The 23,096-nt window shown below is 44.1% G+C and overlaps 1 protein-coding gene across 3 annotated transcripts; it reads right to left on the reverse strand.

Annotated features, from left to right (window-relative positions):
* Window positions 1-17,927: 17,927 nt before the first annotated feature.
* MAFB (MAF bZIP transcription factor B) lies at window positions 17,928-22,112 on the reverse strand. Of its 3 annotated transcripts, XR_015697353.1 has the most exons (3): window positions 20,335-21,984; window positions 19,774-19,924; window positions 17,928-18,315 (listed from the first exon to the last, which is right to left on the reverse strand). XR_015697353.1 is itself a non-coding variant. In XM_087720375.1 (2 exons), the coding sequence occupies exons 1-2, from the start codon at window positions 21,306-21,308 to the stop codon at window positions 19,870-19,872; spliced, it is 1,029 nt and encodes a 342-aa protein (XP_087576501.1). In that variant the 5' UTR covers window positions 21,309-22,112; the 3' UTR covers window positions 17,928-19,869. The 3 variants fall into 3 exon arrangements, 2 of the variants coding, with proteins under 2 accessions (XP_087576501.1, XP_013914637.2); XM_087720375.1 differs by having other exon boundaries at window positions 17,928-19,924; window positions 20,335-22,112; XM_014059162.2 differs by lacking the exon at window positions 19,774-19,924.
* Window positions 22,113-23,096: the final 984 nt, after the last annotated feature.

Raw genomic sequence — 23,096 nt, forward strand, 5'->3', positions numbered from 1 at the left:
TTGAGAGACTTTCTTATTCTCCTTCCTAGTCTTGGAACAATGCATTTAAATATTTACTTGAATGCCGAGATCTTGTTTAACCCTCTAAGTGCCACATTTACCTTGTATTTTATTTTCAGCAGAATCCCTTTTGTTTATCATGTAAAAGATTAAACTAAGCAAAAAAAAATCCCCTCACTTATCAGCTGTTATGTTCATAAACATTATTCAGGACTAATTATGATGTATTTACTGTAAAGAACAATTGGATACAGATTAAAGAAGAGACAAAAGATATCAAGGTTACACTGATTTATTAGAACAACATTTTCACATTCTGTGTCAGAGACAAGATAACTCTCTTATGTTTATGTCTGATCCAAATTACTTCATAAATTATGGAACGGAATGGCATAATGAAAGAGCCTTGTTTTGACTACAAATTTAACAATGCAGAGTTTACTTTTGATTAAGAATCTCCATGACTTGGCCTCGAAACCATTTTTCACTCTGAGATAATGATTCTTGTATTAGAAGAATTCATAAAATAATAATGGTAGCAGTATATTGAGGCATGTGCAAAGTGCTTTGGCTGCACTAGTAACATAAATTATTAAATATTTGACAATAGGAAAATATAATAGTGATTCATTGCAGCTACAGTTATGTTAGCTAATGTTATGTCACTTCCCATTTTATAAACCTAGCAAAATATTAACCTGAATTTCACTTCTTTTAAATTTCAAATAAGGTATATTTGGTTGGTAGTGTTTTGTTCTTTTTATCACTCTATTAATAGCATTTATGAAGAGTATTCACCTTTATTAATTCTGTCATCTTGTATTATTCCCATTCTACAGATATGCACAGGCAAACAGTTTAAAGAAAATAAATCGGCTACTTCAAGTTAAGATCATAGTTTTGCATGATGTCCTCACATCTGCAGGTATAACACTGTGCGTGGACCTGGTTGTTGTAAACATTTCTCCATGAAAGAAAATTAATTTGTCCATTTGATTGATATCACATTATGTTTGTTAGTGTTTTTGTTTGTTTGTTCGTATCCATCGGCCTAGCTCAAATGTACCCTCAGGGCAGCTAATAGGTTTTTTAAAAAAAAATATAAAAGATATAAACAAGACATCATCAACATCATTATCTAATAATCCAACTTTTAATTCATATGAAATATAATTTTGTAGATACTTTTCTAGAATTCAGTTTCAAGGAAAGAGTCTAGGAACTGAGGAGTGCAGATGTTTTGTTTTCTCAAGTAAATGGTCAAGTAAATCTAAACTTTCCAAATATGTAATATGTATCTTTTTAGTATGGCTCCAAGGGCTGTAATTCTTATTGGCTGATACATCTTCAATTTGCAAGATGTACTTACAAGTAGTCCTCCCTGCCAAAAAAATAGACAAATCAGAGTTATCAGAGATGTATGAGAAAATAGATTATCAAAGAACATTATGACCTGAGTGTATTTGAATATGAAATGATTATACAGATTGTAATTAACTCTTCCTCCCAATGCAGCTGCCATGGCATGCCTTGATTTTGAAACATGTTCGTTGGGTCAAAATAACCTGGGGAATCGCCCTCCTAAAGACTATATGTTTGCACTGATTACTTACACTGGGCTATTTCGATAGGTCCTTGATGGCAAACCTATGGCACATCCTCTCTATGGGCACATGAGCCATTGCCCCAGCTCAGCTCCACAGTGCATGTATGTGCACCTCCCCCTGATGGGCTGGTTTTCGGGTCTCTGCCATGCATGTGCAGGGGACGTGGCACATGTGGGATATGCATGCACATGCATGGGAGAGCGGGGGGCATGTGCATGCATGGGAGTCACACCTGCATGCGCAGATGCATGGGGAGTGGGGATGTCACTTGTGCATGAACGGGGCTGGCGGGAGCACAGGGGAGATGTCACATGTGTATGCGTGCGATCGGGGCATGGGGGCAGGGAATATGGGGATTGCACACACATTGCATTATAAGTGCGCATACGCACACATATGCTTTCGGCAGCAAAAGGGTTAGCCATCACTGCTATAGGTCTTCTTATTTCTTGATAAATGGGTCCCATAGAGTTGTGACTGGAAGTCTAGACACTGAGCTTACATTAACATAGAAAACAACTGCCTTTTCTGGGTCCAAGGTATTCTTTGACCCTATTGTGGAATCATGACTCCTCCAAATAAATGAAACAGTCCTTGTCACTGTCATAGGAGAAGGCTGATGACATCAGACACTTCCATGCCATCATGTCTCCTCTCAGGAATAACAATAAAAAGTTTTAAATATGTTCCGTTTCAGAGAGCATTAAGCTTAATAAAAAAGTGAGGTTCTTTTGCCTTATACCTTGCTCCTCATGCCTCAGGATATCATAAATTTTTGATCCCAATAAAACAGAATTTTTGAAGAGCTGCTATTCTACATTAAAGCAACTTTACATGCAAAGATGGCATAATAGGCAGTAAAATTGAATTTTTGCTTTAGAATAAGTCCTTCTTATTAATTTAACTGTTTTTATATGTCTTAGCAGCAGCTTATCATTCTATATATTTAATTTCCTTCTCGATGCTTAGCAGCACTTTTCACAGCTAGACAAATCTTTTAATGGAACACATGTATAGCATGGAAACATGGCATTTTACATTTGAGCCCCAAGAGGAATACTGAAAGGGGAAATAAAATATATTAGAAAGACAATTCTTTCCAAAGAAAGAACACATGCTAACTACTAGGGAGGCAGAGGGAGGTAATGTTCTTTTTTTATTTATTTCTTTTCTTTCACTTTTTGTCTGCATTTCTAACAAGATTGCACTAATGATACTTATTTCTTGCTTAGCTACTATGAGAAATAAATTCTGGATAAGATGGATTTTTATGAGATCTAGGAGCACAACTCATGTAATTCTGCTAATTATGGATACTCTTGAATGGTAAGTACTGTATTATTACATATCAAATCATTTGGCAAATATCAGCATGGATGGAAATTCCTGTGCCCTTTTTTGCAGTTTTTTGCCTGCAGAATGCTTCTGAAGGCGAAGGAGGTGACAATTGGAGCGCATGGATGCCCCAAGAGGCCCAAAATGGGCCCATTTTTCACCTGCCCCATCTCCAGAAGATAGAAAAAAAGAGAGAGACAGAGACAGAGAGAGACAGAGACAGAGACAGAAAAAGCTCCTTGGGGCTGAGAAGAACTACTGCAGAACAGAGTTTCCTGAAGTGGACCACTAGACTCTTAACTAACGGGGGGGGGGGGGGGGAACAATCTAGTAAAAAGAAAAGTCAACCAAAAGAGCAACATGCAAACAAAATTGTGTGCAAAACGGCAGTAATGCCAACAGAAACCCACTCCTGTGCACAGTGGCAGGTAGGATAGCACCCCAGAGGGTTAACATCATTGCCCAGAGGATCATTGTTTGCCCTCTCCCTTCTTTAGAAAAGCTTTATAGCTCCCGCTGCCTTAAGAAGTTCAAAACATTCTTAAAGATCCATCTCATCCAGGGCACCTTTTTTTAACTATTACCATCTGGCAGACGGTACAGGACAATAAAAACAAGGACAAATAGACTGAAAAACAGCTTATATCCCAGAGCAGTAACTGTATTGAATTCTACTGTATAGTGCAATATTAATACAATATCAGGGGTTTTCAATTCAATTGTATAAAATGTGAAGGATGTGTGGTTTTTTATGTATAATATAGACTGAAGATGGCATTTAATTTCTTTGTACGAGGTGCAATGACAATAAAGTAAACTAACTAACTAACTTAACTAACTAACTAACTTATTAGTCCTCTTTTAGTGTTTTGCATCCTAGACTGCATTTATACTCATCACTTTCCCTACCCACTCATTTTAGAAAACACCTTCTCTCTATTTTAACCAGGTAGAGAAGAGTAGACCTCCAGTATTTTATTTGCGAAGAAGAGGAGTCATATTTGCACACACTGTGAGTCTATACATATGATGCAATAGGAATTTTCCTCATTGTGCTAACCTGGAAATAAAAGAAATGTTGAACATGTTGACTGCCTGTTTCCCTGCATTTCTAAGTTTCTATCATCCCCAACAGCTCAACAGGCTAGGCAGTTTCTCTTATCCCTCTTTACGGGACATAATTAGTTGTATTATCATGGCAGATCTGTCTCTCTTCTCTCTAGGGCTGTGTTTTTTTCCCCTTGTTTATCTCTAATTATATTGTCCAAATTAGAATTTGGTACTGCTCAGATTTAGTCTGCCTGTTAAGCAGGCACATTAACTAAGATCTTTTCATACTCTGTTTTTCTTTCTTTTATATTATTTTGGACTTCTGGTGCCACATTGAGTGTGGGAAGAAGGGCAATATAGCCACACTAAGGAAGATAAAGCAGAGACTCAGATGAAGCATCGTCAGAACCAACCAATTCATTTTGCAATGACCTAGCCAACGAATGTCGTCCTTCTGGCTGGTAGCATGGCGAAATGGAAAAGACAGGAAAGCTCCCCCTTCCCCCCCTCAAAAAAAGTCCTCATTTGCTTACCTTTATTTACTAGTTAGATTGAGATGACAGTGTTTAGCATGGAGGATTGATACAGGTAACCTAGAGGACTAATTTTATGATAACATTGTTTTCTGCTAACAAAAGACTAGAGAGAACTTTAATTCAGTAGCAGAGTAGTAGTCTTAGATCACTGCATGAGTAAAGTTTTAGATCACAAGATTTAAGAAAAAAACATGTGAAGAGGGAAGAGAGAAAGTACTGAAAGACAAATGATTCTTTGAGTTAGCTATTCAGAAGGTGGATTCTTCTAATATATGCAAAATCGTCCATTTTTTATCTACACATAAAAAAGTATAGTTGCATTAAGATAAAGATACTCAAACGGTGCGCTGTTGCCTAGATTTTAACTGTATCAAGCACCTTACATGAATCAAAAACTACCGTATTTTTCGGTGTATAAGATGCACTCTCCCCCTCCCCCACCCAAAGTGGCTGGAAATATCTGTGTATCTTAGAGAGTGAATGTTGCCGAAGCCCTGCCTACCCACCGGCCACCATCCTTCAGCTTCTGCTTCCCAGCAATTTGCCTCCTTGCAGAAAAAAGCCTGGTCAGCTTCAGGACAGCCTGATTTAGCACGAGCAGCTGATTGGTGGTTGGATCTGCCTCCCAGAATACTGCCTATCCGTGTTCCAGGCTGTGGAGATTGCCACTGCCCTTTATTGCCCATTGTCACTGCCGCCTATTACCGCCTCCACACACCCCATTTTTGGCCTCCACATGCCCCATTTTCAGCCTGTTCCAGGCAGCGGGTTTAGGTGGCAGCAGCGATGGGCGGCGATGGTGACAATGTGCAGTGATGATCCCCACAGCCTGGAACAGCTGATAGGCGGTATTCTGGGAGGAAGATCCAACCACCAATTGGCTTCTGGTGCTAAATGGGCTGTTTGCTGTTTGCTGCAAGAAGGCAAATTGCTGGGAGTCAGAGGCAGATTTTTTTTTCATGTTTTCCTCCCCAAAAGGTAGGTGTTGTCTTATAGTCCAAAGCATCTTATAGTCTGAAAAATATGGTATTTTTTGCCACTTCAATCCCATTAGTTCCTATCAGTCCACTTTATAAGATGCTTGGATCATTACCCTGCGAGAGGAGATATATACACACAGAAAGAAGGGGCAAGGAAAAGCAGAGAAATAAAGACATGGGAGAGAAAGATGTGAAACTGAATCTATGTTTCTAGGATTTATAAACCACCTTTCCAATAAACTCATGTTGTTAATTACTAGGCAGATTCTGTGCAGAATCTTCCAGACTATATTAATCTTGTTATTCTGGAAATAAAATAGTTTTCCAGAAATTAATCTTGGAAATAGCTCATAATATTTCAGATCTGCTTTGGAACACCAAAACCACTTCTGGTTCAAAGGATTAATTTCTGGAGAATTGAATTGATGGTTTAGCTGTTGGATCCAGAAGAGGAACAGAGGGGACTCTCTGTTCCAGACAAGCAAGTCTCAAATCTACAGTATCTCTTACATCCTCTCTCCTCCATTTTCCTCTCTGGATTCTAAAAGCCAGTAGTAAGGCTCTAGCATAACCTCTTAGTTACTATTAAATATTTGTTTTAGAGCAATAAATTCTCTAGAGCTGAAGAATTGCTTTAAAGCATCATTGAACTATGATGTATACCAGGGGTATCAAACTCGATTTCACTGAGGGCCACTTCAGGGTTGTATTTGACCTGGGGGGGCAGGTGGGTGTGGCTAGAATGGGCATTGCCAGCTTGATGTCACTCGCATCGGGGCGCCTGTGGTGGCCTGAGGGCTCTGCCAGTGAAAACGGGCTCCCGATCTCTATTTTGGCTGGGACAGCCTCCTGCAACCCTCTGCCAGAAAAAAATGGAGCTTGTGGCCCTCCCGAGGAGGCCATCCAAGCCGAAAACAGAGATTGGGAGCCTGTTTTTGCTGACAGAGGCACTGTGGGTGGTCCTTCACTGTTTCCAGAGCGCCCCCGAGGGCCATGTCTAAGCACCCCTTAGGCCAAATCCAGCCCATGGGCCTTGAGCTTGACACCCTTGATGTAGACATTCTTGCTTTGAATGACTGGTTTGCATAGGTGATGTGATAAGAAAATTGGGTTTTCATCTCAGAGGAATCGTGTTATTAAGACTTCAGATGAATTCTCCAATTTGACAGCTTCCTGTTTAAGTCAGACTTTGCTATTCTTTTGCTCAATAGCAAGATACAAAGCAAGAAGATATAGAAACTGGGTTCTCTGTAGAGCCAAGAGTGGCTGGTTTTTTCCTTCTCTTTGGGCTTGCTTTTCAGATTCCCCCTCTTCCTCCCACCTCTCCCCCCAAAAAGCATGTCAGACTTTGCAATGCTGGAAGAATTGCCAATCCCACAACACTGTGTGAAGCTTAAGCCAACTGCTTCATAGTCTTTCTAGTTCTGAGGGTGCAGAAGCTACACTGCGCTAAAAGAGCAAGGAGAGAAATGAAAAGGGGAGCTTTGGACAACTGAAGTCAAAAATCTGGCACTAGATGCTCAAAAGAGCTGTGATAATATATTGCATTAAAAAAAAAGAACTTGTTTAATTCAAGCAATGGCATCATTTTACCAATTTTTAAAGTACACAAACAGCTAGAAACAGTTAACAAACCTACTTTATCCCTGGAACACTGCCAACCTAACCCAAGTTAAGCTAAATTTTAAGGCTACTATATCCAGGCTGTAAAGGAGCCAAGGTGGCGCAGTGGTTAAATGCAGCACTGCAGGCTACTGCTAGATCAGCAGGTCAGCGGTTCAAATCTCACCGGCTCAGGGTTGACTCAGCCTTCCATCCTTCCGAGGTGGGTAAAATGAGGACCCAGATTGTTGGGGGCAATATGCTGACTCTCTGTAAACCGCTTAGAGAGGCCTGAAAGGCCTATGAAGCGGTATATAAGTCTACTGCTATTGCTATATTGTAATGCTCTGGATCCCCAGTAGATGACAGCAGCCAGACACAACATACTCTTGTTGGAAGAAATGTCCATCAGGATTCAGTTCAAGTGGGGAGAAAGACACTGGAGATATGGTGACTGTTTGGAAAGATGGTTTAATGATGAACAGGATCACATGGTTTGAGATCCTGGGAAAAAAGGGGAAGAGTACCCCAGTTTTATGCCCTTTCTGGGCTTTTGAATTTGAGCTTGTATTCTGATTGGTTGTCAGACTCCCATGGGGCCATGCAGGGATAATGTTGTAGGTTGTGTTTTTGAATCCCAAGTTTAATTGACTCTTGCTGGGTGATGATGGGCTTTGAGATTCCTATGATGGCTCTGCCTGAAGGAGGTAGATCTTTGTTATGTAGAACTGGCCCAGGCCTTAATGGCCCATTAACAAAGGTGGGAGGATGAGTTTCTTCCTCCCTTTTAGTGGAAATATTCTGCCCTTTTAATATTTCCTAAAATATTTCATTTTTCTAGGAGAGCTCTCTCTACTTCCTTCTAAGAATCCAAGGCTGTTTTGTATGACAGCTGTACTGAATAAGTAAATGTGCAGTGAGAACGTATCTCCAAACTTCTGGGTAGGCTTTCTAGCTTTAAACTCCCATAAACAAATATTGAGAAGGTTATTCCTTCCCCATAATAAACATGTCCAATTGTTCCAAAGCCACAATGCTTCCTAAGCCTCTTTGCTCAGAAATTAGTCCCATTTGATTCTTTGGATTTACTTCCAAGAGAGGCTGCAACTTTAACCACACTTCTTTGGAAGGAAAATTTCATTCAGGTTAAACTCAGTTCCTGTGATATCTCAGACATGTCCATATAGATTTCTTGACAACAGTATTTAAGTCATTTGTCTTTGTCTTCTTTGGGGATGTTTATTTCAATTTCCCTGTCTGGCCTATAACCCTGGGATCTCCTGGTGCTTTCCTGTCATACCCTGATCAGGTCTGACCCTGCTTAACTTTCAAGATCAGCTGGGATTACAGTTAAATTTGAAAATGTCCATGAATAAATTTTTGCCCTTGGATATCTTTTTTATATCACTATTTTAAACTGAATTCATATCCTGTTTTCCCCAGGTTATATGAATCATGGTTCACTCAACCTGCGTTTTTCAGTGTTCCCAGGTTTCACTGAATGACAGACTCATCACCCGATTGAGATCCGGATTCTCAACAGCTAAAAATCCTTAGCTAAAATGTAGTTAAGTTCTCTTTGGTTCAGTACCTTTTACTGGAATATATATTTATAATACAGATGTGAGAAAGCCCTAAGCAGCTAGCAAATACCCAAAAGGTTTACTAACCCAGATAGTTTTTATTCCTAAGTATTTATAATCATTATTTTATGTACTAAGTTTCTCCCCACTCTCAGCCATCTATACCAGGAGAACTGACCTGCTAGTCAACCTCTTTTTTAAAAAGTGGAATATTTTAATGCAAATATTAACCACCCAATTGATGTTTGTCTCTCTATCCAGATCCTCAGTTGTGTTTCCTGCTAGTCTTGGTTATAATACTGGGTCAAAATCTTCTTAGCAGTTCTCTTTTATTTGAAATGTATAGCTGTGTAAATTTTTCTATGGCTCTTAATGATCATTCTTGTAAAACTGGGTGATCAAACAAAATAATTTGATGTTGTATAAAATGCAGGCTTTCTGAAGCTACATTATGCAAAAACTCCTAGGTAGTAAAAAAAATAAATTTTCTCTTTAGGAAAACTTGACTCTTAGTTTTCATGGATACCCTCAGATATATGCCAATATATCTGGCTTTTTCAAGATTTTTTTTTTAAAAAAAACTGTTCTAGTCTACAGCTTTTGAACTCCCTGGAGGAATTCCATCTATGTAAGTATTAATCAGGTTCAGTCTTATTGTGTCTAGTGACTTCGTGTTTTCATTTAGACTCAGTGCAGTTTTAGTTGGGTTTCTTTTAAAGGTAATCCTGTGTTTTTGTTTACTACCCCAGTTTTCTTGGATAGATAGATGGCCACCTAAGTTAGATGACAATTAATAACAGGATTTTCTAAGTCCAATTCCCAGGTAGTAACCACAGGTAAATTTGTTGACTGGAGATCCCAACATTTTTTTTTCTTTTTGGCTATAAGAATTAAGATTGATTGTATGATTGATTGAAACTTATTAACTGCCCAACTTCAATGGTCAACAGTCATTAACAATCCCATCCAACAAAAGTACCAAGATACCATGTTCAGATCCTTTAGCTTATGTACACTTGCTCATACTTTGAGTTTATGTACACTCGCTCATAGATCAACTAGACTCACCTGGTAGAGAAAAGTTCAGTAACATTTGTCTCTATGTCAAAGGAAGGAGGCAAAGAACAAAGTTCAGTGCAAAATCTTGGCTGTTACCTATTGTCATTTGCAAAAAGAAAATATACTGTTGGATGAGTCTGGCATCTTATTTCTACCATGAAAATACTTCTAAGAATCCCACAAACAGAAGAGCGATGGCATATTTTCCCACCTTCTCCTGAACCATAAATAATAAACTAAACACAGGGAACTAAGGGAACTAAGTTAAAAGTTCGGTGATATTACTATTATCTCTTTTATTCATTAAACATGAAACTCAGTCAATTGAACATTTAAAAATGTATCACAAATATCATTGACTGGCGCTGATGGTTGATATGGGTTGCTACCGGCACCCTAGGTATCAACCAAGTATATTAAAACATACAGTGTTCCGAGTAGCACAGTTTTTTGAACCGCTGGTGTTATTGCAGGAAGCTGCAATTTCTTGATGTATTTTGTAAAATTCTTGGACGTCGTACCAGGTGCCCAGATGACAATGGATATCACTGTTACATGTTTCATCCATATTCATGTAGTTTTGATATGCGGTCACGATATTTCCCAGTTCTTTTTCTTTGACTCTGGCATCTCAGTATAGTGATATCAATAAATTGTATACTTTGGTGGTGGTGGTGATTGCTGTTGTTTAATTCAACATATTACGGGAACATGGGTTTTAATCTGGAGGCACCATATAGCTCCAATAACAAGTGGTCATTGAAAAGTATTGCCCTGCATAGTTCTTCTAATCCCCTCAAATAGCTGTTCATACTGCAACTTCGTTTCATGTTAAATACCATTTCAGATAAAAAATACCGAATTAATATTAAAGAATGCCTTTATTAAACCAGTTTACAGTTTATAAAATAGCATGCAAACTTTCAGGTTGTGAAAAGTTCTTTATCAAGAAATATGGTTGAGAAAAAAGGAGAAGTTACAATATTCTAAAACACGTTTGCCTTACATTACAGTCTGGCAAGATTTTAGTTGGTGTGCTACACAATCAAGGTCCTATTAGTACAGAAGTGCTATTAGTCATTAAAGACACTCCTGACATGCAAGGAAGAAGCAGCAAATAAATAAGTCTTGGATTCGCATTTTTGGAAAAAAAATAAATCCAGCTGTTCAAAGACAATCTTTTTCTATTGGGTGTGACACACAGATTGCTTGTATAATTGAGCAGGCTCTTATGTATAAGAGCGTATTTATTTGAATGTCCCACTGTTTTTCTCATGGATCAGGTTGCACTTCCATTGCCCCAAATCCTTTCCTGTGAAGTTATGTCTTATGGATTTAAAGGTGGATAGGTCTTGATATGCATATAGTCCATGACTACTTTGTTTTCATGTGAGTATGAAGGTACTAGGTCAAATTAAGCATCTAGGAAACTTATTCGAATTGTCTGATTTCTGCAATCCCAAGGAAAAGCATTTTGGCCTAACCTATCTCTCTCTCTCTCACACACACAGTAATAACCATAATGACTCATTTCACAGCACAGATGCAAATAAACACCCCAAACGAGAGTGTATATATTGCTCAGTGAATTTGACACACAAAGTGCTGAGTTGGGGAAATTCTATTCTAGGCTAATAGTGATTTTTGCTTGGATACAGCAATTTTTCAAAATAAGGAGCATGCCACCTTCAGCTCCTAGAGGAAAGGTGGAATATAAATCCAATGAATAATAACCTGAGAGAGGCGGGTAAATTTCCACATTTGATGCCAGTGCAAGGGGCCAGGATTCACAAGAGCGCTTTTCCGACCTGCTCAAGAGAGAATTGTGGGGAAGGGGCAATAAATTGAAGGTCTCAGCAGAGGGCAGCATTTGGCTAATCCTGTCTTAATTGCAGGCGAGCATATTCGGGCCTGGTTTGGCTTTGCATAAGAAACACCTAGAAAAATTCAAAGCTATAAGCTAGAATAGGAAGCAAAAATCAATCAATCAGTCAATCAATCACAGAACAGAGCAGTCATCAACCAATTCCATATTACTGCCAAGAAAATTCCAGGGAAGCATTCATGAAGTCATCCTGGGTGAGCTTTACACACCGAGTAACAGTGGAGGGAAAGTGCTATGGAGAAACAATGGGAGGGATGACTGATCTGTGGCACATTTTTCTTCCTACTTTCCCTGGCTGATATTCATAGTTCCCTGTCTACTTCACTTGCCTCAATTCATGCAGGACACTTCCTATTTCTCTTGCCAAGAGAGGAAATGAATGTTGCTGCGGGTCAGTTTGTTCAGATGGGGAAGGGAAGGAGGTAAAAGAGCTCTCAGGGAAAGCAACCCAAGGGTCTTTAGACTACAAGCCCCATACTTCACCCTATCTTGTGGTGGATGATTACAATGACCTGCAGAGCATCAGAGTGCCAAGACAAAAGGCTTGAATGGAAGAGAGCAATTTTGATGGGGGAGGGGGTGTTAAAGAAAGCTCCTGTGTATAGCATCATCCTTAAAGCAATTCCTTCCAGTGCCCCCAGATAGCCTGAACTACAATTTTCATCATTCACTGCCAAGATAGTATCCCAACTGGCTGGGGATGGTGAATATTTGCAATGGATTTAAGAGTGCTATAAACCTCAGAAGTCTGTATTTAACACAGAGGGCATTTTCTTTACATAAATATAATCCAACCATTCAATGCCCTGGAGCATGTGCAAAGAGCCTTTCCTTCATTCAGGGTAATGAGCACCTGCTTCACTTGTATGAAGACACACCAGAAGAAATAAAGCAGATACACACCTTGAGGGATTCTTCTTGGGTGGTTGTCCCCATATATTTTTTCTGATTTGTATCACAGGTATGTCTTCTTTTTTATGTATTCACAACCAGGCCTGTACTAATATCTTGGAAGTATGACCTGCTGTGTCCAAGGATATATACTTGGAAGAGGGGGGATTTGCTTTTGAGTCAAAAGTACAGCTAGTCCTTGACTTACCATGGTTCATTTAGTGACTGTTCAAAGTTACAGCAGCACTTAAAAAAGTGACTCGTGACTGTTTTTCACAGTTATGATCTTTGCAGCATCCCCATAATCAGGTGACCAAAATTCAGACGCTCGGCAACTGGTTCCGACATATGTCGGTTGCAGTGTCCCAAGATCCTGTGATCAACCTTTGGCAACCTTCTGACAAGCCAAGTCAAGGGAGGGGGGGAAGCCAGATTCCCTTAACTGGGTTACTAATCTAGCAACTGCAGTGATTCACTTAAGAACCGCGACAGGAAAGGCTGTAAAATGGGGCAAAACTCGATTCACAAGTGTCTCTCACTTAGCAACATAAATTTGGGGGCTCCATCATGGTCATAAGTTGAGGACTACCCCTACCACCCTTTGCAAGGCAAGCCAGCCCAGAAAGTGAGAATTGCACCTTCCTTGTTTTGTGTGTCCCCCCCCCCCAGCAGCTGCTTGTGTCAACAGTTCTGCTGAATGGAGGCTCAGCTGGAAGTCAGCGTGCCTCACTTTCCTTAGGTCCCCTAGAACCCATTCAGGGGGAGGTGCAAGTTAACCCCCTAGCTGCTGAAAGGTAGGGAAGAGGGGTGAGGCTGCTGAGAGAAAGGTGGGCAGAAGCTTGACAGGGCTGGCTGGCTATTAGGGGGAGGGGGAGGCGGCAGGGAAGGTCGCTTGTACACCAAACCATCCCAAGGAAAGAGGAAGGGGAAGGGTGAAGGAGGAGGTTGCAGCATGACACCGCCAAGGACTCATCTCAACGCCTCTGGTTAGGTGGCTCAGTAGCTGAGAAGTTGATCAGAAAGATCTGCAGTTTGGCACTTCAAATCCCTAGTTTCCTGCGTCAGCAGGGGGTTGAACTAGATGACCTCCAAGGTCCCTTCCAACTCTGTAACTGTTAAGGTTCTTTTGCCTTCCGTCCTACGTTTTACAAAAAGCATCTTCAAACCACAGCTGTCCCGGTCCGGAGCCAAGTCAAGTCCGGAGTCGTCCCGTGGGAGCAAACGGATTAGTGACATTTGCCTTTTCTCCCCCCCCCTCCCGACCCCTCCCAATTGGGTTGATCTGAATCGCCCAGGAGGATCCCTGGTTGAAATGTCTACCCAGGGATGATTACCGAGCAATAAACCCCGTTGTTTCTAAGTAAATAACCTGGGTTTGGGCTACCAGTCGGAACCGTTTTTCAGAGTTCCTCCAATGCCGATAATAATTCATCGGTGGGCGGGTGCGTTCGTGATGGGGTTTTGTTTCTTAGCGCACGTTGCCCTCCCGTCAACGCGTTTTGCTTTTGTGATCTTCTGTGATTGTGCAGCCCCCAAGCGCCACAATCGCGTGCGAAAAAGGAAGGTTGGAAAAGAAAAGAGAACACTTTTTACCGGGCTGCAAAGATTTTGGCTGCAAATTTTCCAACGGCAGCTGCGCTGCTGGAAAGAAATGTCAAAGGCCCCGGCGCTCTGCTGCCATCTAGGGTTCGTCCCGATTGATGCAGCCCAGACCTGCTGGGTACCCCCTCCCCCGTTTCCTTTTCCTATTTCACCGCAAGACGCCTGTCAAAGCCGGGTAGCGCAGCTAAGAAAAAATACGCTCCTGCGCCCCGCCAGAGTGAAGTTTCACTTCTGCCTCTGATCTGGGAAGCGGGCAGCAACTTGGATTGCGGGATCACGGGGGCCTATTTCGAAATATCCCCTCCCCCCCCCCCCAAAAAAAAACCTCTCTGCATGCAGCCTGGCAATTCTAGCAATGTTTTTTCTTCTCAGAAATCAAGCTTATTCTAATTCAATGTTTTCCAACCTGGACAAGTGGAAGATGGGTGGACTGCAAACTCCACCCATCTTCCAGTTGTCCAGATAGAGAATCACTGGCACGCGCGCACACACACACACACACACACACACAGAGTTCAGGCACCTTAACATGTGTCCCGTTCCTCCACCCCCAGCGACTTCTGCTAACCCTCCAACCGAAAGAAGGGTAGCTTTTATTTGGTGACTCACATTATGTCCTCCCTGTGTTCTTGTACAAAAACCTCATCGGAGGTTCCAACTAATTTTCCCCAAGTGGGTGAGCTCCCGCACTCCCGGCTTCCCCAGCGTAACTTGGAGAAGGGACTCCGTTCGTGTTTCAGCTTTCGATATAGGATCGGCGGGAACGCTTCCTTTCCCTTCGAAGCAATCAAACCAATGAGTTCAATCCCATCCCCACAACGATAGCTCTGTGTTGGGCTTCTTCCCCGTTTCCTTTAACGGGCCCTTGACCTCAATGGTCCAAAACGACAAAGGCATTTCGCCCGGCATGGCCTTCAGGGAAAAGCAATTGAAACGTCTCCAGGAGCCAAGGTTGGGAAGGGGGCTCGGGTAACCCTGCAGCGATGCAGCCTTCCCACCCGCTGACACACTTTTTACGCGAAGGTGTCCAAAAGGCCTCCTGCGCTTTTCTAAGGCCCAGTTTTCCCCGGTAGAAAGAAAGCGGGGGCCGGGTTGTGTGGAGGGCTGGGGGAATGTCGCTCAATTAGCTTCTGTGATGTATTCAGTGCACGCATGAGAGGACATTAATATGCGGTGGCAGTTCCCACGAACAATATTCCTCTTAGGCCTTCCGAACAGGCCGTGCGTGCCTTCCTCCGTAGGATAAGGGCGGCTTTTCTCTCTAAGCCTGGCCTTGCTCTTGCCCTCCGTGCTTCTTCCTAAACCACAAACTGACCACAAACCGGCTTCTAGCATTGCTGAGCTGCAGCCACCTCTGCAGGAGCTCAGCGAATCTAAAGTTGGACACGGTCGGTGGTGTGCTTTTTTCTCTCTTACACCCCCGTTTCACTGCTGAAAAAACCCTCCCCTTCCTCTCGAGTGCTCTCTCTCTCTCTCCAATTTCTGAGTGGGGGGGAATTAAAAGTGGGGGAGAGCCTTTCTGCCACTGGGGGCATCCAGTGACCCGCGAAAAGTTTCTCCCCCACTTTTAATCCCCCCCCCAACTCAGAAGTTAGGGGGAGAGAGAGCACTGGAAAGGCAGGGGAAGGATTTTGTCAGCAGTGAAAGGGGTCGCCCCCCTATTCTGGGACGACCTGACCCTCCCGCTGCCAGTTCGGTGTCCAGGAAATCTCCGGGAGTTGAACTAAACTTCGAGATTAGCTATTTGGGGTTTTTTTAATATTATTATTTAAAAAATGGTCTGGGCGAACGGCGAACGGCCCAACCGAGGTGATTTCCGAACGTTGATTTCTCACCAGCCGCCTCGTTGATTCGAACCGGGATTCGCCTCAAACTAAGTTTTGAGGGGGTCTTTCTTTTCTTTTTAGAAAGAAGGCAGCCTTGCGAGTCCGAAGCCGCCGAACTAGGGGAGATTGCGGGACTTCTCTTAAGCACCGCAGCCGATTTGTAAATGGCACCCATCTTGTGTTGTGGTTGTTGTATCGTGTTTCAGGGTTTCCAAGGTCAGGGAAGGTAGCTTAGTCGGAGCGACTAAAATCATGGGAGGCAAATGTTCCTCACCGAGTATGTCCTACAATTGCCCGCCGGACTTGAAGTCGGCGAGCTGGGGCATACCCCTTTCCTTTCAGCCAGGGCGCACAGCTCTTGGGTGAAATTAAAGGCGGAAAATCGCTGCTCGAAACGCCGGTTGACTTCGGCTCCAGCTGGTCGAGTTTTCTGACCGATGGGCGCTTTGTTTGTTTGATCTCGGGGGTCTCGGTGGGGGGGGAATGAGGAGGGGGAAAAGCATAATTAAGCCCTTGCCTTTCGGCCGTTCCCACTCTTAATAGTGGTTGCCGCCGCCGCCAAAGGCTGGAGGCTTAATGGAGAGAAGTCGGCCGGTGGCGGGGTGAGAAAGGGGGCACTTCCAGGAAGACCGAAATCCCTGCCTCCCTGTTGGAGAGTAAGGCAAGAACCAGGAAAAGTTCGCTCCTCGGGAAAGGCGTTACGAAGAAGCCCAGTTCCACAGAGGTGTTAGGAGCCTACACCGCTGTGGTGGCAGTGGTGAAGATTATGATAACTGGGCGCAGGGCCAGCCAGGTGTTCCAGCATTTTTATCCACCTATGGAGTCTTTCTCAAGATTGTGAACAATATAATATAATCCTCCCCCACCCCCCCACCCCAAAAAAAGTGAGCTCAAAGGACTTTCAGGCCTGCTTCTGTCGGAAGTTTTACACACACTACCCCCCTTTACCCTTTCAAGATCTGGGCGATGTAACTCAGAGTGGACACCGTATCTGCTACTTACCCAAACCTCAGTGGGAAAGCTAGTCTGTGTAGTCACCATTTAAAACCTGGTGCGTGTTAGGGCAGGGATGCTGGTTAGGGGGCTTAAGTGGGTGTGGAGGTTAGAGAGTGATGCTGTGCTCAGGTAGAATGGTAGAATAGAGAAAGGCAAACCTAGAACCTAAAACAGATATGGACCTTAGCCGATGGGGAGTGGGTAGAAATGAGGGGGGGGGGGACTTCAGGTGAAGAATGAACATTTTAGACACCACAATCACCACACATAAATACCTCTGCCTGCCCTGCTTTTGGGAATCCCTTTTCCTCTGCCACTCATCTCAAGCAAGGTCAAGTTGACATTTCCTCCAAGGGCCCAATATCTTTTCAGTGGAAACACTCTCGAGAAATGCAGGGACCCTTCCCTTGACATTCAGGTAAAACTTGTTAGAATTGAAAGACCTGTCAGATTAAAAGAAGCTAGAAAGTTAGGAAAAAGAGGAATGTTATGGGTCATTGCCTCCCCAACCCCTTCAGTGTATTTTGCCATTAGGATTGTCTATATCATAAAGTAACAGTGTTATGCCTGTGATTTGCCTTGTTTAAATAATTATCTCAGTCCCACAACTTTCAATCAAACTCCTGTAGATGTGAGAACAGGATTCAGATACCATAATACAGTTTGCATATATCCATGCTTCCAAACAAGCCCAGGGAATTCAGTGGTGTTTCAGGAATGGGGTGGGGGGGTGGGGAGTGTTTCCATCGGTTCATGAATCAAACACTGAGTTGCGTTTCTTACAACTCTGTATAATTCGCCTGATTGGATGAGTTGGTGGCGGTGGCAGTCACCACCATCCTTATTTCTCACGTTCAAGAATAACCCTCAAGAAAAAATATACCCTTAAAAAATGCCATGTCAATAATATTAGTAAGCAAAAATAGGAAACAATTTTAATAACCAAGAGAAACAAAAACCAGAAACCAGTCTGAATAAAACTACAATAAGACCAAGAGGTGTTTTTTTAATATTTTTCATATCATAAGCAGGATTTGAAATTGATCCCTTCAGAACGTTTACATGAAATAAAAACATTTTCTGCTGCTGCAATGCTGTGATTTCAACACAGTTGAATCCATAAAAACCCAAAAGTTTAGAGGGGTATTTTCTGATGCATGACTATTAATATTCACAATATTTAAAACTGCAAGCACCATGCTTTTCATTTTTCACGATTCTTGGTATTACTGTTAATTTATAAACTAATACAAACTCAAAATGCATCCGGCCAGCAGTGCCAGCAAATTCTAAAAGGAAACTAAAAAATAAAGGTTTTCATTTTGGTATTTTTGTCAGTGCAACGTAAAATCCTTTTACTGACCTGCAGGAGGAAAAAGAAGGGGGAGAAAAAAAGGGGGGGAATCACAAGAAATAATAATTATAATAAACACCCATAAATTGCCAAACTACTAAAAGTTTTGGCTACACTCACTGGCTGCGTGAAAAAGCAGAATAAACATTGCAAAAGCTAAACTTGGAAGCTGCAAAGCTAAAACCACCTTTTTGAAAGAGGAAAGCTGTCCTCCCCCCCCCCCCATGTATTCTGAATTCATTCATCCTTTTACAGAGGCATAAACTTAAACTCTATTGGGAACTCTAATACACATGAGCTGCCTCTGATGCAGTCAGTGAAATTGACTCATGTTTTAGTTAAGAAACCCAGAGGCCAATTGTTGCTTTGGAGAAGAGAGAAAAATAATTGCAAATCTTTCTTTTTCTGAGCCAACAATGAAATCAGGTGGCCCACATGGATAGCTGGGTCATGAATGATGGACTGTAGCAGGACCCAATCACTAAAATTATCCCTTGTTGCCACTTAAAATATATATTTCTCTCAAATTAATGTCTTTTTTAAAAAAATCAAAAAGTGACTTATAAACATTGGAAGTTACTTGGAAGTTAAATCCAACTGGATACAAAGGAACCTGGTTCTATCTAGTCTGGTCCTTAATTTCAGCAGACTTGACCTCCAAGTAATTTAATTAAGATTGGAGAATTAAAAGAGGCAAAGGGGAAAAAAAACTCTTTCTGCCCCAACAAAAACCAAAATGAAAACTAAATGAACAAAAAGAACCTACAGCTTTTAAAAGTGCACCGAATATACAAGGATGTTTTCTGAATGCAAAATGCCCAGAATTTTTTTTTGTAGGTTATGATTTGTCTGCAACAAATGATCACTGAAAACCAGCCTGCTGAAATGTTCTTGTGTTTTCGCCCTGTGCAGATTTTATGTGGTGTGGCTGATATTTACAAGCTAACACAGAGCCCAATTCCCCCCCCCCAGCTGTTCTCTTATGCAGCAGCCTCATTGATCTCTGTGAAACTTGCACAGGAGGCATGCCTAGTGGGTTGAGCTCCCAAATTTTTTTTAAAAGAAAAATAAAGCTAATAGAGAGATAGAACAAGCAGTTGCATGTGCAATTAAAAAGAAGGGTTTTTTATATAGAATTTGTGACAGTTTCTTATTCAAAGAAACAAACAACAGTACAACAACAAAAAAGTATGGTCGGTGATCAACGACATGCGAAATTCTTAAACAAGAAAATGGTACAAAATAGAAGTTACCATACATGTCCAGCATGCAGGATTAATATTTTTAATGCAGATTTTTTTTTGTTTTCTCTATATAATCAAGCAGGCAATAAAACTGAGGAGGCTTCTGTCTGTCTCTCTCTCTCTCTCTCTTTAATTTCCTTCCCTATTTTACTAGCTCGCATAGTTAAGTCCCATCTCAATTCTGTCTTTTTCAAAGCAGGCAATCTATGAAAAACCTGCATACATTGTCCTTGCTCCTTTTCCAGGCTACGGGTGCACTTCCCCCCTCGCTTGTGTTCTTCCGTGTTGTTGTTTTTTTAGGAACTCCAAAGTGGGTATTCTAGATGGCTTGTCCGGTGCCCGTCCCTTTGTTTTGCAAAGTCCAGGATAAAGTTCTACAAGCAAGCAATCAAGTTGTATAAAAAACTTTTTACCAGAGAGACCTTTCCTTTCCCCCCCCCTCCCCACCTATCTCTCCCTCCCCAAAGCCCCTTTGGCTGCCAAGCGGCCGATTAAGAGGAAAAGTTGTACCCTTTCCCTTCCGCCCTTCAGAGCTAAGCTAGAAACACAAGGTGCTGCCGCAGAGGTTTCCCCTCGCAGTCCTGGCCTGGAGGAAGCCCACCCTTTTCCCAGGCCTCGCAGTCATTCTTCTGACTCTCTTTTTTCTCAACCTTAATCTCGCTGCTGGCTCGAGAGGGTAGATGGATGGAGATGTCAGCGGAGGAGGAGAGAAGGGAAGCAAGTGGGGAGTAGCGGATGGGTGGGTGGGTGGGTTGGGGGTCTTGGTTTTTTTTTAAGGACTCACATGAAGAACTCGGGAGACGACGGGTTGTCGCTAGTGGATCCAGCCTCTCGGAAACCATTGCTGGCCAGTTTCTCGCACTTGAGCTTGTAGGCGTCTCTTTCTCTGGCCAGCCGGGTCACCTCTTGCTTGAGCTGTTCTACCTGCTGAATCAGTTGGGTCTTCTCGTTCTCCAGGTGATGCTTCTGCTGGACCCGCTTGTACCTGCAAGACTGGGCGTAGCCGCGGTTCTTCAAGGTCCGCCTCTTCTGCTTGAGGCGGATCACTTCGTCCTTGGTGAAGCCCCTCAGGTGCCTGTTGAGCTCCCGCACCGACATGGAGACCAGCTGGTCGTCGGAAAACCGGTCCTCCACGCTGCTAGAAGACGAGGCGGAGGAGGAGGCGGAGGAGGAAGGGTGAGGAGGGTGCGCGCTCTGCATCTGCTGGGAGGAACTGGACGAAGTAGAGGGGGTGGGGGAGGCCTGGTGGTGGTGCGGGTGGTGGTGATGGTGCGGGTGGCCGGCGCCGGACAGGTCTTCGTGGGGCACCCCTCCGTACGGGTGGTGGTGGTGATGGTGGTGATGGGGATGGTGGTGATGGTGGGCAGCGGCCGCCCGGAAGCTCTCGAAGCTCTGGAGCTGCTGGGGCACTTGGTGGGACCCGATGAGGGCTTCCACGGCATCCTCCGGCGTCAGGTTGAGCGTCTCAGGGTTCATCTGCTGGTAACTGTTGGCCATCCAGTAGAGGTCCTCCAGGTGCGTCTTCTGCTCGGTGGGGCTGAAGCTGGGCGAGGAGGGCACCGAGCTGCAAGGGGTGCTGATGGGGGTGGAAGACACCGAGCCGGCGGGCTGGAGGCGGGTGCAGTGACGGCCGGAGCGATCGGCTCGGCCGAGCGGCTCTTTCTTCACGTCAAATTTCATCAGGTCGAAGTCGTTGACGTACTCCATGGCCAGGGGGCTGGTGGGCAGCTCGGGGCCGATGCTGAGCTCGGCAGCCATCGCGCGGCGGTGCAGCGGCGGCAGGAGCGGCTCCCCTCCGGGTTGGAGAGAGGGAGGGAAAAGGAGGTGGTGTCCCCTCGTCGTCGCCTCACTCCAGGGCCTCGGCTTTCTCGGGGGGGGGGGGAGCCCAGACAAGTCCGAAGAAAACTTTCTTCTCCTCCTGCTCCTCCTCTTCTTCTTCGCTATGCGTCGCCGAGCCCGGGAGCTGCCGAGCCAAAGCAGGCGAGGGAGACCAGCGCACACGAGGGCTGCGGCCGCTCTGCTTCTGTCTGCTGCCGCCGCTGCTTTCGCCTTCTCTCTAACGGAGAGACCGCAGCGCTGGGCAAAAAAAGCAAAGAGAGAAAGAGGGCAAAGGCAGCCTGCCCGATTTCGCTTTCCTGGCCAGTAACCCCCGCTGGCCGAAGGAAGGAAGGAAGGAAAATCCTGCGAGGGCGGACTGAGCTGCTGCTGCTGCTGCGGTGCCCCTTCTTCCCCCTTCAGGGGGAAAATCTTTCGCTGGGTTTCAAAACAAAACAAAACAAAAAAACAGAAGAAAGATGAATTTCTCTGCGCCTCTTTTCGTGCTTTTCTTTTGTAAGTCCGGCTCTTTTTCAACCCGCGGCGGCGGCGGCGATTTCCCCCTGCAAACTTTTTGCTTCGCCCCGGCAACTGGGTGAAAAAAAGGTGGGCGATTGGCTGCCGTCAGGATCAGCGCTGGGAAAGGGGAGGGAGGGGAGGAAGGAAAAAAAGGGAGGAAGGCGCCCCACCACCACCGCCACCTCCTCCTCCTCCTCCTCGGCGCTCAGCTCCCAGCCGCAGCCTCCAGCGCTGGGATTGAACAGCTGTGATTCGCCCAGCCGCCCCACTTGGTGCCTTATATTGTTTCCCCGACTGACACTCAAGGCGAAAGGGGCGGGCCGGAGGAGCGCTCCGACCAACCGTTCCTGGGGTAGCCGGGGTGGGCGGGGCTTTTCTTGAAAGAGACTGACAGCTCCCAGCCAGTCAGCTGACGAGCAGCTGGAGGAGAAGCCCGCGGAGCGGAGTTCCAGCTGCGCGGGTTGTGTTTTGGCTGCTTTAATCTTCCCGAACCCTCAGCTTCCCAACCCCCTTTCTCCTCCCTCCGCAGTCAGGAAAGGTCTCTCGGCCTTGATTTCTTTTCCACCGCGGCCCCTCCCCCCCACTTCCTACCTATTACACGGAAAGGTTAGTTGGGATTCTTGTAATAATTGGGTCATCCCCGCCCCCCGCGGCCTGCAAAGAGTGATTTTTACAACAGCCCAGGAAAAGAAGGGGGTAATAATAATAATAATTAGAAAGTGGCACTTTCCTCCTTGGGAAGGGAGGCGAGAGTTTAAAGTTCCCATAAAGTGAAATCGCTTCGCACGTGTGTGTGTGAGAGAGAGAGGGAGAGACGGAGGGAGAGGAAGGGAGAGAGAAAGAGTAAGAGAGGGGGGGGGCAGAGGTAAAAGAAACGGCGAGGAGAAAAATATGGTTTCACCTTCCAATCCTCTCCATACTTTTGAATGTCCCACTCAACGCCCGGAGAGGTGACGACTTGCCTCCGCCGTTCAGCAAGTTGCAACGAAGTTGTGATTCTATCAAATCAAAATCAAAGCTGCAACGAGAGACGGAAAAGCGATCCTAAATGTGGAATTGCCTTTAAAAGCGAAGAAGCAGAACGGCAACGCTAATTCCTGGCTGAGATTGAAAGGAAAGCGGGGGGGGGGGTAGAATTGCTTCTGGGGACGGGCTGAGACTCCCCCGCTCCCCCTCCCCTGTTGCCTGCCACTATTGCATGCAAAAGAGACC

The sequence above is a fragment of the Thamnophis sirtalis genome, unplaced genomic scaffold (assembly GCF_051295495.1).
Source record: "Thamnophis sirtalis isolate CommonGarterSnake01/CBP01778 unplaced genomic scaffold, rThaSir2_p1.2 scaffold_7, whole genome shotgun sequence".
Taxonomy (NCBI): domain Eukaryota; kingdom Metazoa; phylum Chordata; class Lepidosauria; order Squamata; family Natricidae; genus Thamnophis; species Thamnophis sirtalis.